Here is a 17,044-nt window from a genome sequence, read left to right on the forward strand (position 1 = left end):
GAAGAGATGATGTATAACTTGCTCACCTGTCTGCTGGAGAAGATGAACACCAGAGCGGCTCCAGCTGCAGTGAGACCCCAGGTGAAGAGGGTCCCCAGCAGGGCCTGAACCACAGGACTGAAGCCTGGAAGCATGGTGCCTGTGCTAGGGAAAGAACAGAAGGATGCAGGATACATTTATTCATCACACAGAAGGGTGTTACCCAAATCCTGTTTACCTAGGAGTTTTTGCAAACAATGCCATCAGAGGATAAAAAGAAGCTTATGTTTAAAAGGTTATGTTTATTTATATAGCCTAACTATCATTAAAACCGCAAATGTGCCAATATTGCACTAATAATTTGTCTATAATCGATACCAGAAAACGTCACATGTTACATAGTACCAGATGAATGAATAATGTGTAAATAGACAGTTAGTGCAAGATCAATGCATCATTTGAGTGCATCAATTAAACTATTAGTATAAACTCACAGTTTTCCCAGGATATTGTTTTACTTGACAGCTGTTGATAATTTCTAGTTTAATGAAGTAAATGTGATATTTAATGCGACGACAGACTGAAGACTGCTTTAAAGTTTGTCTGCTGTTGTATAGCAGCGTGAATTATTGTCGCATTCACATATTTTAATATCTGGCAAACGGAAAATACGAGTTTGGATAAATAAGAGAAGAATTTGAGCTTTCTTTCATTCATAACCATTAGATTTACATACACTATTTACTATTTCAAAGTACTTACTGTTTACTGGCACCAGCTGAACAACTTCACTTCCTGCTTCCCTGTGTAGGCTACACGTGTCTCTGTTACGGGTTCATTCCCGCCTTTCTCGAGCTCCTATTGGCTAGTTTACACATTGCGTCTTTTTAAAGTGAACACGTCAGCCAGGCTAAAACAGTTTATCTCATGATGTTTGACACAGATTAGACAGTAACTCGTTTACATAGTGATGAAATGACGGTTTTGACGAAGGGTTTCTCAGAACAGAGAACACAGCTGAAACTACAGTCAACTAAACAGAATAAACGAATTAATGAATGAACTTAATGTATATGCATTTGTGTGTGTCTGCACTAGAATTGTTCAAAGTTCATCTATGTCAGTCAAACACTATAACGATAAAGTCCGTAGTTCTCTGAACCTATAAGCATGCGTGACCTGAAAAGGTTTACTTTAGTATAATCACTGAAAAAAAATGTATATTTTATTCATTATATGGAGGATAATAGATTACACGTTTGACTTGGTTATCTCACTAATTAAAGAATCATCAATAAATTACCCAAATTAGTGAATTATTCCAATTGTGCAAGTCTGAATGGTGACTCATGCACAACCACCAAATATTGGGATTACTTTAAAAATTCAGCCCAAATTTATTTACAAAGTGCTTTTCACATTTTGTTCATTACAAAGCAGCTTTACAGATAATACATTTTAAAACAAACAGCTTTTTTAGACAAAAAATCTAAAACATGAAACGTTTGAAAAGTGAAATTATACAAAACATTTTACAGAAGTTATATAGAATGTTATAAAATATTTAAAATACTGTATAACATATAGCTACTAGAATGCTATAAGAAGTAAGTGAGCCTGTTGGGTGTGAAGTGTCATCTAAAACTAAAAATGTTTTATTTATTAACATTCTCCAATAATCTAATTAACATTAGCAAGCTGATAGATTTGTTGTGATTTCCACAGTTAGTACCAAATAAAACTTGTCTGATTAGAATAAGAAAACAGATGACCGTTTTTTTTTTTTGTTTGTTTGTTTGTTTGTTTTTATTAGCATTTGCTGAACATTATTTTCTGTACAGTAATTAAATCCCACCATGTGCAAAACATTCCTGCTCACAGCTGCTCAACTGTTCTTCACGGAGTGCATGATAATGAAGAAATAAGATCAATACAGTTTAGAAACACACAACATATTAACAAAAGTAGTTCATTTAGCTTGATAACCCCTGACAAGTTTCAACATCTATATTCAACTATGGGCAAGAGAGAAAAGCTTATCCCACAACAATTTAAGATTTCATTTTTCTGTCATTGGGCCCTTGGTGATGAATTAGGAACTATTCATGAAGATTATTCACAGATTATTTATATTGTCATAGATCGTCACCATGGTGAAAAGATTGCTAAGGGTTCAAAACTTGTACCATTTTTTTACAAAATGGCTTTATTATGATGATGAAAAAATAATAGTAATGATTGTAATGACTAGTTTTTCACTAGTTTAAATAATTATTATATGACTCTCCTGGCTAAATACAAATAATAAGTGTACTGTAGCATCAAATGGCCTATATGTAACTAGAATAAATTGTAAATGTTTCTTGAAAAAGAGGGATCACATGTACAATGGGTTCAAAAAGACTTTAGTTTATTAGATATTTTCCCTTCAACGGAATTATATTCTCATTGAGAATAGAATTTAATTTGAAGAAATGTCCAAATATTTAATGTGTTCCCCATTCACTTTAGACAAAACCTAAGCCACAAACATCCATGTCTGAGAATTACCAAAACTTGTTTACTTCAACGGAAGCAATAAATCTGACCTTTTGTACAAAGGAGTTAACACGGTCAATGTCACAAACTTGCATATATTTCATAAATGAGATGAAAAATAAAGTTATGTCTTCTACTGACTTATGACTTAACATTTTTAAAATAGTAGTTAAACTGCACAACTAAATTCTTCTTACAGCATGTTTGTAAAAAAGAGAGGTTAAGAGAAGAAAAACCCAAGCCCATGCAGTGAAACCAAACACTGGCAATTTAGATTTGATGGTGAGGACTGGATACCTGTCTGTTAGCTATACCCAAAGTCATTTGGGGCACTTTACAATTCTTACTTTACGCTCAAACTACAAAGCCATTTCCAAGTTTACAGTAGCATGCCAGTGGAATGTTCCAAATTCTAAGAATAACGAACGGTTTCATGGAAATGGGAGTAGGTTGATTTTCAAAACAATTTGTAAATTGCATAACAACTTTTCTCTACCAAAAATGGTGTATGTCAATGAAGTGAACACGTATAAATCTCCAGCTGATGATCGCCTCCCACAGTTACTGTTTTCTCGCATCTCTTGGGAAGTTCAGTGTGAGAATTGCGGTATTCCAGCTATGCGTGTCTGAGGAGGAACAGGAGTAAGGTGATCACTCATTACTTTGCCCTTTAATCTGCAGCCGCTTCCACCCACTGAGCCCTTGCACCCACCGTATAATGATAAATGAATTACTGACCAACAAACAAAGACAGTCAGCACGCAATATAAACACTAAAAGGGTGAAAACACAGTGTATTAAAACAAGCAGAGGGAGACAGCCTAAATTCATCACTCATCCGTGGGGACGTATCTGGAAAGTGGGTGGCCTAGAGGGGAAGTTGGGGGTTGATCAGCTCAGATTGACCCCCCACTGAACTGCGAGAGGAACCAGAGGGGTGGAGTGAAGCGAGGGAGAGAGTAAAGAAGTGTGAAAGAAATAGGGTAGATGGACCTTCTAAGAAGAATGTTTAGTTATGAAAACAAAAGTATTGTAACAGATGGCACCTTGGAAACCTCATAACAGAGAATGGAACGAGAAGGCACTGCTTATCACACAAACAGAGCAGATGGGGAAAGGCTGTCAACGAATGATTTTCCACTCACGTGGACGCACACACTCTCACACTCTGGGGACGCTGCTGGGGGGGATATATAAGAACTCACCAGGAGGGTCTAACACCCACTAGATTTCTCTGAGGGACTGCTTCGCAGTTTGAGTTTTCTCTCACAAAGATCTATCAGCAGGAATCTTACATGCCCTCTGAGTGCCAGAGAGAATTACAGTTTTTGGGCAAAGTATGCTTTTCCTCAAAGCTTGGATGGATTTTTTTGATGCCCAACTTCAAGAACAAGAGATGAAACCAAGTCTAAGGATGTAATCTTGCTGTAAGGACTATTTGTTTCTGAAACATCTTATACTTGGGTTTGTTTTGTTTTTTGCATTATTTTCCTGAATCAAAACTTTTACCAAATAGGACAACGAACAGTTTTTGACCAAAAATGGAAACAGCAATGCCTTTAGAAATATTTTATGACAACGTGTCAATTCTGGATCTGGACAGTACTTCAATAAACAACATCTACATTCACAAGGATTTTGATGCCTTCAGCGTTACCATGGCCCTCCTCTACCTGGCAGTATGCATTGTGGGATTGGGCGGGAACTCCCTGGTCATCATCAGCATCCTAAAGCTTGACAAAATGTCATCTGCCACCACCGTCTATATTTTCAACTTGGCTTTGGCTGATGGCCTCTTCATGGTTGGACTTCCCTTCATCGCTATCCAAAACTTCCAGGACCAGTGGATCTTTGGAGACATGGTCTGTAAACTGGTTATGGTACTGGATGGCATCAATCAGTTCACTAGCGTGTTCTGCCTAACTGTGATGAGCGTTGACCGATACATGGCTCTAGTAGATCCGCTGCGCTTCGCTCGTTGGCGGACCCCCCAACGGGCAAAAGTCATTGCTGCCTTGATGTGGTTTATCTCCCTTTTTTCTGTTATACCAATGGCTATTCACTTTTCAGCCCACTATGGTCTGTGCACAATAGACCCCCATGTGGCCTCTGACACTTGGTGGTTGACCTTTCTCATCTACACCTTTATACTCGGCTTTGCTCTGCCATTCACCGTTATGATTGTATTTTACACAGCACTGGTGGTGACTCTAAAAAACGCCAACAGGCAACACGGTGGAACTTCCTCCTCTCTTGAGAGCCACAGGTTGGAGAAGCAGGTCACCAAAATGGTGGTGGCAGTTGTTGTGGTATTTGGCGTGTGCTGGCTCCCGTTCTACGTCTTCAACTTCTGTTCTCTGCACCAAACAGACTTGGTACTTAACTTCACCCGCGGTTTTGAGTTTGTGGTGCTGCTGTCCTACTCGTGGAGCTGCGCCAATCCCATACTGTATGCATGTCTGTCGGAGACGTTCCGGAGGCATTTCCACGCCCTATTCTGCCCTCACAAAAGTTCTCCCACACATTGTGACAGAGACACAGAGGGTTACGTCCTGCACGACACTAACATACAAGATGTGAATGTGTTAGCTTAAGACACCCTTGACAACATTCATATTTTAGTGCTTGTGGAACAATGCACGCTATTGTAAACAGCCATTCCTCGCTTCGGCGCTTCCAGAGCCGTCAATTTAACATCTAATTTTTGTAGTATGCTTAAAATTTGTGCAGCATGGCTTTTGTTACTAAGCAATAGACTGCAGTTGAGACATCGCAAGCGGAACATGATAACTCACTCTGGTGCAACAGTTTTCATGATGGCAGTATCACAAAAGCAAAGTTGACTTAGGAACCAAAAGTTTACTCTGTGTCTCCATGCAATAGAAGGACCATGTAAGAGTGATTATGTGATTTCTGCCCTCCAACAAGTGCTTTCGAGTTGATTGTAGACTTTTGGATAATGTCATGGTTGTCATGGCATCCAGTTTGGACTGAATTATGTGTGATGGGATTCTTGTGTGACTGTTGCCACATGATAAATCACTTCAGAATGTGGTTGTAAAACAGCTGATGAATTGGAAGTTAATAGCCAACACTGCCATGCTTTAAATTGCCATGTTTACAGATATTGAAAATTATCTACAGGGTATTATTATATTTTTATTATTTTAATAAAATTTTATTGCCATTTCTTTGTTATGGAAATATGTTTGCAAATATTGTGAAAGAGGTCCAAAATATTTAGATTATAAATGGATCAATGTATCATAATATGTTCCCTTGTAATGGCAGTATATTTTTTGCCAACATTTTACTTTATTGCATAGGATTTGCAAATAATCAACCAAAAACATAGTTTTTATTATTTGATGTATTATTATACCATACAGCATGTAAATTATCATTGTTCATGAACATTAAAATGTGCATCTAATGACAGAATGTATTATTATTTTCTTTTTAAGCAAGTGAGTACTTAAACACTTACCTAGAAGAACCTACCAAAAATGTATATGAGGTTTTTCAAACTTTCCAGAAATAAACAACAACATGCCTCCACTTTGAACAGTTAACAAAAGTATCTTACGAGTTTGAGAAGGGAAAACAAATCTATCTTCTACATGAAGTTTGTCTCAGGTTGGCATTAAAATCTAGATAGGGTTAGAAAAATGGCAGTGGAGAAATATACTGAGTAATTGAACCCCAGTTGGTCTTTCTCTCACATCTGGCTACATTTAAAATGAGAACATGTTTTTGCCGCAGTTTTATAAGCAGCCAAGCTGCAATGAAGGCCTATAACATGCATTCCCTTTTTATTAATCAAGGTTAAAGGAGACTAGCACAAGTGTCAAACACAAGGCCCGCCCCCTCATTTTATGTGGCCCGTGAGAGCTTACAAATTATTGTATTGTTACTATACATTTTATGTCCACGACCTGAAAATGCAACTCAACTTTATTACCAGCGCGATGACGACATCTAGCCAGTAGGTGGCAGTGTCTGTATATATTATCGCAGAAATAATCCCCGACACTGTGATCAGGACGTGAAGCGGAGGGTCTTGTATCACACTGAAGGGGCTTATTTCGCGATAACAGCCGGCTACTTATTACACGGCTACTTGCCACATGAGAAAAAAAACTGGACATAAAATGTGATTTTGAAATATTCTATTAGCTCATTTTTACTGAATGCAGACCTAACAGGAAAAGCTGTTTACTTTCGGTTTGAAGGTAAGAAACGACGTTAAAATGTCACGAACATTCAATTTGGTTTAATCATTTGTAAATATAATGTCATATATGTTATTAAAATACATATTTATATTTAATTTGTCAAAAGCACATGTCAAAATGATTTGTTGTGTCCGGGTCACTGTGTGTTATTAGTTTTGAGAGGTTGTTGTCTGGGAATAACGAACCTGCAAATGTCGCGACTGGCCAATCAGAATCAAGCATTCCAACGAGCCGTGTAATAAGTGAGTGATATGATATATCAATATTAATTAAACGCATCATGTCAAACAAGGAAAAATTGATGCAGAGGGGAGGCTATTTCAAGAGGGATGGGAAAGCAAATACATGTTTGTGCTTAATGGAAACAAGCCAGTGTGTTGTCTTTGCCAGGAGACCTTCCCTGTTAAAAAAAACAGCATATGCTGATTTGGTATGTTTTGTTGCTGGTTTGTGCTGGTTTAGCTGGTCTTTAGCTGGTCATGTGCTGGTCCATAGCTGGTTTAAGCTGGTCCAACCAGCCTCAAAACATAAACCAGCATATGCTGTTTTTTCAACAGGGGTGGTTGTGCTTAAAGAATACAGTACAATTTACGTCGGCACTTCGGAACCAAACACGGAGCAAAGTATGCTAACCTTAGCCACCAAGAAAAGCAACAAAAGGTACAAGAGTTGAAAAAACCTTACATTTTCGGCAGAATTTGTTTGCAAATGCTTCTGCAAAAAATGACGCAGCCGTGAAAGCCAGCTTTATTGTGGCTGAAGAAATCGCCCGAGTTACCAAGTGTTTTTCAGAAGGTATATTTTAAAAGCAATGTATGCTGAAGATATGTGAGCAAGTGTGCCCTGACCAGAAAGGCGTTAACTATGCAGACCGACTATGTGTTCATACAGAAACATGTCTTTTATTTTTTTTAAATAACCTGTACAATAGTTGTACACCTGAATACACTTTATTTTACTGGTCTTTTACTGTCAAAACTAGGTATTAATTGAGTTATTACCAAAAGGAGTAATTAAATGCAGATGTAATTATGCAGTGTGATAAAAGAGGGGATAAATTTATATAGACTTACAGTTACAGCCGGGCCTTTGAGAGCAACCATAATACTGATGTGGCCCGGGATGAAATCGAGTCTGACACCCCTGCTCTAGAATAAAATATACAAGCCAAATTCTTACAGAGTGAGAAACTTATTAGAATGTGTATTAAAAAAATATGTAATATGTACAGTATATATCTGCACAGATCCTATTCGAGCCCATGAATTGCGTATAAATAACACGCGCGTTGCATTATCGTGATACGCCAAAGTTCGATTTTGCGTGCATATGATACGCCTATCTTTGCGTGCATATGATACGCCAATTTAGCGCGCGTGCATATTAACCGGCAATTTGTCTTATTAACCTGTCCCCTAACCCAAACCCTAAACCTAATGTTAGCGTGCGTGTGCGTGCATATTATAACCTCTACCCTAACCCAAACCCTAAACCTAACAGTATTATTTTAATTATTTCAGTGTTTCCTCTTCATGTACGTTTCAAAATGGCTGCTCTCCAGCGAGGTGCACGCAAACATTGGCGTATCATATGCACGCAAAATCTAACTTTGGCGTACGTATTACACGATAATGCAACAGCGTGTTATTTATGCGCAATTCATGAGACCGGGTTGCCTATTCTCATAAATGTTCTTATTTTAATATTTGTTTTTAAGATATCGTTTCTTCCCACTGATCTCTATATATGAGTATATACATGTATAGGCTACAGTATATTACTGTATAGCATATATTACTGATTAAAAGATAAAAATACTTCACTCAGTCTGAAGTTTACATTAGAAAGCAGACATTTTTAAATTGGAGAACAGAACAGACAATATCTACATTGTCTTTTAATTTTGATATGTTTAGCCATTCCAATATTGTGGCTTCAGTGTTATGATGTCATAAGCAATAGTTATTTTTAAGATCAGCAGTTCCAAGACTATAATTAAAACACTTCAAACATTCCCATGTGAAAAAAGTATCCCATAATTGTAACTGGAAGAAAGCCATCAAGAATTTATAACATAAAACAGATGCAGTATGCTCTTATCAAATCTTCTACACAAATCTGTCACAAAATTAGAAGGATAGGAATAGCTCTCAAGCAGAATATTTATCAGAACAATTATATTATATATTATTAATATTATTTCTCAGGGGTTTCTGGGATTGCATCCTTCACTCTGACTAAAGGGCAGCACCATTTCGGGAAAAAAACTGAAATAATTTCACTAGGAAACTATTAATTCATCATTAGTGCAGTAAACCGGACACTATGCGTGCGGTAGCTGGCTTATTGCATAACACCTTATACCCTATTGGCTTTAAGGACACCTGTGTGGTAGTGTACAGTACTTCTAAAATGTACATTTTTGGGTACCATAGAGACCACTTCAAATTTTCATTTCAAATCAACATTTCTAGATGTATTGTGTCCATTACAGTCCAGTGTCTCTTAAATTTCAACAAAATCAAACCTCGTGAATGACACAAAGTCACCCAACAGCAATGTGAAAGACAGAGGAAAACTTTATAAAAAATCGAGGTTATCACATAAAAAAAAGTTGAACTTTTCCTCAGTACATGTGGAAATATTACTGTTGTATTGCTTAAAAGTGAATATGAACTTGTTTTCTTTGCAGTATTAGATATTTTTGTTATTTTCACCCGTTTCTTCAGTTTTCATTGTCTGCAAATAAATGCAAATAGAAACAATATTTTTATTTGAAATTTGGTAAAAAATATTGTTAGTAGTTCACAGAGTGAAAAAAATGTCATTTTACCTAAACACGCACCTAGTACATTTTAAAATCTGAAAAACGTTGGTTTTGGAAATGGTTTCTTATTTTTTATTTAATATTTTGCAACTTCCGAAAACGCTGCACTTCATGGGGTCTTTAACAAATGGATTATGATTCACATGTTTAGATTAATTAAATGCATGTTTTGATTAACAGTCTTGGTTGTGTATTTTTTTATACAGGAATATTTTTGGAGTCTGCCATCAGTCTAAATCTGTTATTATATCTGAAGCATATTTTGTTACCAGAACTCTTTATATTTACATGAGAGGCTACAACAACAGTATTTAGTAGTTTTTAACATCAAATAGAGTTTTCATGAGGGATTTGTTTGTGAACTTTAGCCATCACTTTTATATCAATTATGACCCGGACTGTGTAGGAGGGTTAATTCATGGTTTCGCAACCTTAAAGCAGCCTTTGGCTTTGAGCCTTAAAAAACATCCTTTTAATCATCTGACTTTGCTATTTGGCTTTTTCATCTATCAGCAGTGTCTAACTCAGTGCTTAAAAACAGACATGATTTTTAAGGATTTCGATGTCCAGACTAGTATAATACATGTGTTTGCACAGGAGTATGAATATGTTACTGCTTATTATGGTGATCTGAAAGAGGCAGAGCATTTAAAGGAGCTGTGTATAATTTTGGAGGATGTATTGACAGAAATGCAATAAAATATACATAACTATGTGTTCAGAGTTATATAGAGAACTTACATAATGAAGCGTTATGTTGTTAATAACTCAGAACAAGCTATTTCTATCACAGGTCCCCTTGCATGGAATTCACCGTGTAGCCCTAAACGAACAAACTTCTCTACAGAACGTGTTTCGTAAATACATTTTCTCATTCAGTAAAGAAGCATAAACGTCTCGGGTTACGTCTGTAACCCTTGTTCCCTGAGAAGGGAATGAGACACTGTGTTGCCAAGGCAATGCTTTGGGGAACGCCTCAGTGTGACCAAGCTCTGAGCACGTGTGTCAACATCGTCCAGTAGTGAAACGAAATGTCATGGGCGGATGACGTATGGACCAGGAAGTATAAAAGGGCATCCGAAACCGTCAATTTCAGCTCGAAAACTTCTAAGCAAGAGGCTAACAAGGATGCAGGGAGTATGGCAGGGAGACGCAGTGTCTCGTTTCCGAAAGGCAACGCTTTGGGGAATGGAATGCCCAAACCACCATGCACCCAAATGCCTGTCTGTGTGTACACGAGGTCACATCTGAGTACCAAGCACCTGGGCTCCTGGAGTGAGATGTGACCAGCCTGCCGCATCACACACCTCTCGCATAGACGCCCCCGACCTTAAGGCCACGGAGGCCGCCATACCCCTTGTAGAATGAGCTCTGACACCCAAGGGCGATGGCCTGCCAGAGGCCTCATAAGCCAGAGAGATAGCGTCAACTATCCATCTGCTAATGGATTGCTTGGTTACCGAAAGACCTTTATTCTGTGATCCAAAACATACAAAGAGCTGCTCTGCTTTCCTCCAAGTCCAGTTCTGTGTACATATGAGTCCAGTGCTCATACTGGACATGACAAATTTAACTTTTCCTGGTCCTGGCTCCCGCCCGGGGGAAAAGGAACGCCTTAACCAACCCAGGAGAAAATTCAAGGCATGTAGGGGAAACCGACAAGGCCTGAAGATCTCCCACTCTTTTGAGAGAAGTAATAGCTAACAGGAAAACTGTCTTAAGAGTGAGAAACTTAGGAGCGACTGATTCCAGAGGTTCAAAGGGCGGACCAGAAAGACCCTCCTGAACGATAGCCAGATCCCAGGTCGGCACCCTAGCGCAGCTCACAGGCCTCAACCTGCGAGCACCACGAATAAAGTGTAGGACTAAAGGGTCTCTACCTACAGGTATACCCCCTAACAAAATGTGAAAGGCAGAAATGGCCGCCATATACACCTTTAAAGTAGATGGGGATAAGCCCGCAGCAAAGCGATCTTGCAAGAACTCAAGCACTGTTGATACTGGACAGTTGACAGGGTCCCTAAGGCGAGTTGAACACCAAGCAGTGAAAACTCCCCACTTTAAGGCATAAAGCTTCCTTGTGGAAGGAGCTCTGGAGTTAAGTATGGTCTCCACAGCCTCAGCTGAGAGACCAGTATTTAAAAGGCCTGCCTCTCAGAGTCCAGATCCACAGTTTCCATAACTCCGGGCGTGGGTGATATATCTGACCCCCTGCCTAAGAAAGGAGGTCCCTCCTCAAAGGAATCTCCCATGGAGGGCTCTCCAACAGGTCTATGATGTCCGAGAACCACACTCGGGCCGGCCAGAATGGGGATACCAGCAATAGGTGAACTCCGTCCCTGCGCACCCTTTCCAGAACTCCTAGGAGTAGAGCAATCGGGGGAAAAGCGTACAGGTGAAGCCTCGGCCACACCTGTGCCATGGCATCCAGTCCTAGTGGGGCTGGATGTGTGAGGGAAAACCAGAGCGGACAGTGCGTGGTTTCCTGAGTTGAAAACAGATCCACCTCTGCCCGGCCAAACCTCATCCAAATCTGCTCCACCACCTCTGGGTGGAGTCTCCATTCCCCGGGCCTCAGCCCCTGCCTCGACAGGACGTCTGCTCCTCGGTTCAAATGACCGGGAATATAAACTGCACTCAAGGAGAGCAGCTTTCCCTGAGACCACAGGAGAATCTGACGTGCCAACTTGTACAGTGGCCGCGACCGTAGACCCCCCTGGTGATTTATATACGAGACCACAGCTGTGTTGTCTGTTCTGACAAGCACATGTTGGTCTCTGAGCTGTGGGAGAAAATGTTTCAATGCCAGAAACACTGCCATCATCTCCAGGCAATTTAAGTGCCAAGACCAAAAATGGCTCTCCCATCGATTTTGGCCCCATTGGCCTTTCATAACAGCTCCCCAACCTGTGAGTGAAGCATCGGTTGTAAGTGCAACGTGCCGACAACTGCTCCCCAGCACTGGGCCCTGGGAGACAAACCAAGGTGTCTTCCACATCTTCAGTGTGTGCAGGCACCTGCGTGTCACTCTCATCATGCACAACGGGTTGCCCCTCGGGGAAAACCCTTTGGTTTTGAGCCACCACTGCAGAAGTCTCATATACAGCAGGCCGTCAGGTACTATGAGCCTCAACAATCTTTGAAAAAGCTTTACAGTAAGTGACTGGCCTAGCTTTATTTTGGAAACGGCTGACAGGATTGCAGCAATACGAGCAGGTGCGAGCTGCGCCTGCATTGTGGTGGAATCCCATATTACCCCTAGAAAAGTGGTTCTCTTTGCTGGAAAAAGCACACTCTTCTTGATATTCAGTCTCAGCCCTAGTTCTCTCATATGTGCAAGAACAACATCTCGATGTTGAACTGCCAGTTGTTCCGACTCTGCTAGAATGAGCCAATCGTCTATGTAATTTAACACGCAAATGCCTTTCATGCGCAGCGGAGCTAGGGCTGCATCCACACACTTCGTGAACGTGCGCGGAGCCTCCTTGCACAAGAGAGTCTTTACTTCTTGTTCCATCACCAGAGCCTGCTCGGGGCACACCTCGGTGTACAAAACCCCGTTGAAGCGGGGCCGGCGGACTTGAAATTGGATCCGGTAACCCCGCTCTACCGTGCTCAGGACCCATTGCGACACATTTGGCAGACTTTTCCATGCTGCTAAATGGTCCACTAAGGGGACTAGTCTCTCGGGACCAGCCTCTGGTGATATTGCACTGGGGACCGCTGCCGCTCGGCATGCCTCGACTGGCCGAGCCGGCATAACCCCTCGAAGGCACCGAGGAGGAACGGGCACCGTATAATGAGGTGCGAGCCGATGCGCCCCGGGGGGGACATGCCCTCAGAGGTCCCGACATGCTGTCAGGACTTTTTCTTGTACTCTGCTTTCCTCGCCTGAATGACTACCCTCAGGTCAGTTCTAGGTTTGTCTGAATGCGGATGGGAATATCTTCCCGAACCCCACGCCTTCTAGGGTGGAGCTCGAGAAGCAACACTCTGCCTCTGGCGCTCACGATGGCTAGTAGACGCCTGTGGCTGTTCCCGCCCGGCCGCCCCGGGAGTCTGTCCGCGATGGGGGAGATAAAGTTTGAACACCGCCTGCTTCTTAGCCTCCTCGAATCTCTCAACAACAGTGTCTACAGCGTTGCCGAAAAGACCCGTAGGAGACAGTGGAGCATCCAGAAGGAACGACCTGTCAGATGGTTTCATGTCTAACAGGTTCAGCCACAAATGCCTCTCAGTGGCTACCATAGCGCCCATGCAGCGGCCCAAAGAACGGGCCACCTCACGAGTAGTACGAAGAGAAACATCCATAGCGTGACGGACGGGTTGTAAGACATCCGCTGCCACCACCCCAGTGTCGACCAATTCCCGCAGTGCATCAGCCTGATACGCCTGAAGCAGAGCCACAGAGTGTAAACACGCCCCCGACTGCCCCGCTGCCGCATACGCCTTGCCAACCAAAGTCGATGTCACCCTGCATGGCTTTGTTGGCAAGGTGGTGGCTTTTACTGACGACGCCGCGGATGGAGACAGGTACTGTATCTCGCAAGCATCTGTTCTATTCTTGGCATCGCCCCGTAACCTTGTTCTTTATAGCCCTGAACGTTAGAGTAAATGCAGGTCTCTGGCGTAAAGACTTGCACTGTATAAGGACGCTGCCACGACCTACACACCTCTTGATGTAGGTCCGTGAAAAAGGGGAGCTTGCGCCATGAGGGCTGTGTGCTGTGCTTAAGACATCGCTCGTCCAGCTTACTCTCAGGACGAGCGCTTGGTTTATCTTGGGGCCAGTCTATTGGCAGCTGGGCTACCGCCGCTGTCATGACATCCACCAGATCGGCGTGTACCGAAGCAGAAAGAGGGGGGACATGATCTAACTCTCCTGCTTCGATACTCGTCACTGTCACGGAACTGAATGACAGAACCCAATCGCAGACGAGAGATACAACAGAAAGGTATTTATTCAAATAAACAAAACACATGAAACAAAATCCCACCAGGGGGAAAACAGGTACAGATACAAAAAACACAAAATAAACACTTCCCACGTGGGGGAATAAACCGGAGGGAACGAGTAACAAAAGACTAGGATATGACTTACTTTAAACAAGGACGCGTAGACAACGTGTTTGACAACAAACCGGCAACAGACAGAGAACAAAGGGGCATTATATAAGGGACAAGTAACGAAGGATAATTACATATGGGAGGTGACAGGCAGGTGACAGGGATTAACACTCAAGGTAAGATTACGGGAGACAGGAGGCGGGGCTGAGAGACAAGACAGGGTGACACGCGGCGAAAGTGACAACAATGGCCACGTGTCTACCACACATAACAAAACAAGCACAAAAGACATGGCACCGTCACAGCTCTGTCCACAGACCAGAAACCTCATGATAGGAAGGACAGAGCTGTGACAGTCACATCTACATCCTCAGATACAGAGACATGCCGTACCAGACTCCCTCTCTGTGCGTGCTCCTGACTCAGCAGAGAGAGAGGTGAAAGCCACGGAGGGCAGAGAGAAGCCGGAGCATGTCTCTTCAACCTCCATGACATCCATCTGTGAGCCCCACGAGTGAAGTTTCCACTCTGCCTTGGCAGAAGCGGGACCAGCACTGCGTGGAGCTCGCACCTGGCCGCCCTCCTCAAAGAGTGCCAGGCGGGAACGGAGCGTACACTGTGGAAGACGTCCACAGTGCACACAATCAGCTCCCTCGAGCACTGACCGTGCATGCTCCGCTCCCAAACAGACTATGCAGAGATTATGCGTGTCCTTGTTTGTGATAAAACGCGAACAAGGAGAAGCACAAGGTCTGAAAATTTTCTCTAACATGTTAGCAACTGGCTGACCATACACGCTTCTTTTAACTAAACACACACACGCTTGTTTTAACTAGACACACACACGCTACACACAGAGCCGCTTGCTGAGAAGACAAGAGCTGAAATTGACGGTTTCGGATGCCCTTTTATACTTAATGGTCCATACGTCATCCGCCCATGACATATCGTTTCACTACTGGACGATGTTGACACCCGTGCTCAGAGCTTGGTCACGCTGAAGCTTTTTTATATAAATGTATGTAGGGCTGTATGTCTGTCCCCAAAGTGAATAAAGAGAGTACATCTCCCTACATTCCTTTGGGCTGTAAAACTGATCTTGTTGGTTTGGTTTGGGTTGGCATGGTCACCACTGGTTCTGCACCTAGGTGTTAGTCGCAGATTGAGGGAAGACCCCCTGGTGACTAGCTTTCTGGTTGGGTGAGGGTGTTGTTGTTATATTTAAGAAATATAACTAGATATAGCATGTCTGATCTGTCTCAGGCATTACATTAATATGAGATTGGCAGAAACTGTGTGTGTTACCTCATCTTTAAAAAGGCCTTTTCAAGAAAAACTGACACTAAGAAAATAAAATGTCCATTTATAGTTCTGTGAAATCATTTTTCATTTTGATTTATCCCCACCCCCTTTAAAGTTGCATCTATTTATTGTCTCTGCCACAGTTTACCTTCTATCAAGGATTTTCATGGCTTATCAGCTATTGACCTTTAACACCATATATTCTCAGTTTCAGCTGTCTCTGTTGACTAAGTGATGACAGAGGTGAAGGCCCACTGGTGTGTTGACTCTTATGTTGACTCCCTTCCTTCAGAATTTAAGTTTCCAAGTCTTTTAGGCCGACAATTCCACAACCAACCTTAGTATGTAGTAAGTGTGAATATAGGTGAGAATGAGCTTTAGCAATAGGGACCAATCAGGTATCAGGCTGCATCCTACATTTAGGGAACAGTTTTTAACTTTCCCATTCTTCAGTAACAGCATCATTGCAAAGCATGCATAACAAGTAGTTGCTCAAATTGCTGCTGCTGTTCTTGAAGTATGAAAACTACAAATACACACATTGAAGTAACCATACAAGTGATGCTGCTATCCCAATTAAACAGATCAGGTGATGGGGTTGAGGCGGGTAATTGTTAGAGCTCTGGTACTTCTAAAGTACAAGCAAGTTTGACAGTGGAAGATGGATCTTTTTTTTTACTGGTTATGAATTACCTGAAAAACCAATTGGTTTGTCTCACACTGAAATGCATGCTGATTGGCTGATGCACCACAAGACTAGGAATCGTCCGCCTGCGCTTCTAGAGTTTCATGAACAAGGTCATTGCGGCCATATACTGTATATGCGCCAAGGGTGCAGATGCCAGACTATCTGAGTCCCCACACACATTAAAAGGCATCTACATTTGGTAAATGACTCACTTCAAATGAGATCAGGCTATTTTGTCCCCGGGAGTTTGAACAGGATCTAGTATTCATCAAGTTTTGATTACCCTTTGATGTACAGTATGTTAAACATTTCTATGGAAAAGTATAACCATGGTTTTATTATAGTAAAAATAAAAGTGTAGTAACTAAGTTTTTTGAGAGAGATTGTTTACCATTTGTATAACACAGT

General features: G+C 41.7%; 2 protein-coding genes across 3 annotated transcripts in view; one reads left to right on the forward strand and one right to left on the reverse strand.

Annotated features, from left to right (window-relative positions):
* The window catches only part of LOC130568899 (zinc transporter ZIP11-like), a 205,775-nt gene extending 204,951 nt beyond the window's left edge, over positions 1 to 824 (reverse strand). For both annotated transcript variants that reach the window (XM_057358124.1, XM_057358123.1), the window contains exons 1-2: positions 742 to 824; positions 27 to 144 (exon numbers count right to left, since the gene is read on the reverse strand). In XM_057358124.1, coding sequence (XP_057214107.1) covers positions 27 to 134 — 108 coding nt within the window. In that variant the 5' untranslated portion in view covers positions 135 to 144; positions 742 to 824. The remainder of the gene's footprint in view (positions 1 to 26; positions 145 to 741) is intronic.
* Positions 825 to 4,058: 3,234 nt separating this feature from the next.
* On the forward strand, positions 4,059 to 5,563 carry LOC130569398 (somatostatin receptor type 2). The gene has a single exon (XM_057359020.1). The coding sequence runs from the start codon at positions 4,059 to 4,061 to the stop codon at positions 5,109 to 5,111; it is 1,053 nt and encodes a 350-aa protein (XP_057215003.1). The 3' UTR covers positions 5,112 to 5,563.
* The last annotated feature ends 11,481 nt before the right edge of the window (positions 5,564 to 17,044 follow it).

Source organism: Triplophysa rosa, linkage group LG18 (genome assembly GCF_024868665.1).
Source record: "Triplophysa rosa linkage group LG18, Trosa_1v2, whole genome shotgun sequence".
Lineage (NCBI taxonomy): Eukaryota > Metazoa > Chordata > Actinopteri > Cypriniformes > Nemacheilidae > Triplophysa > Triplophysa rosa.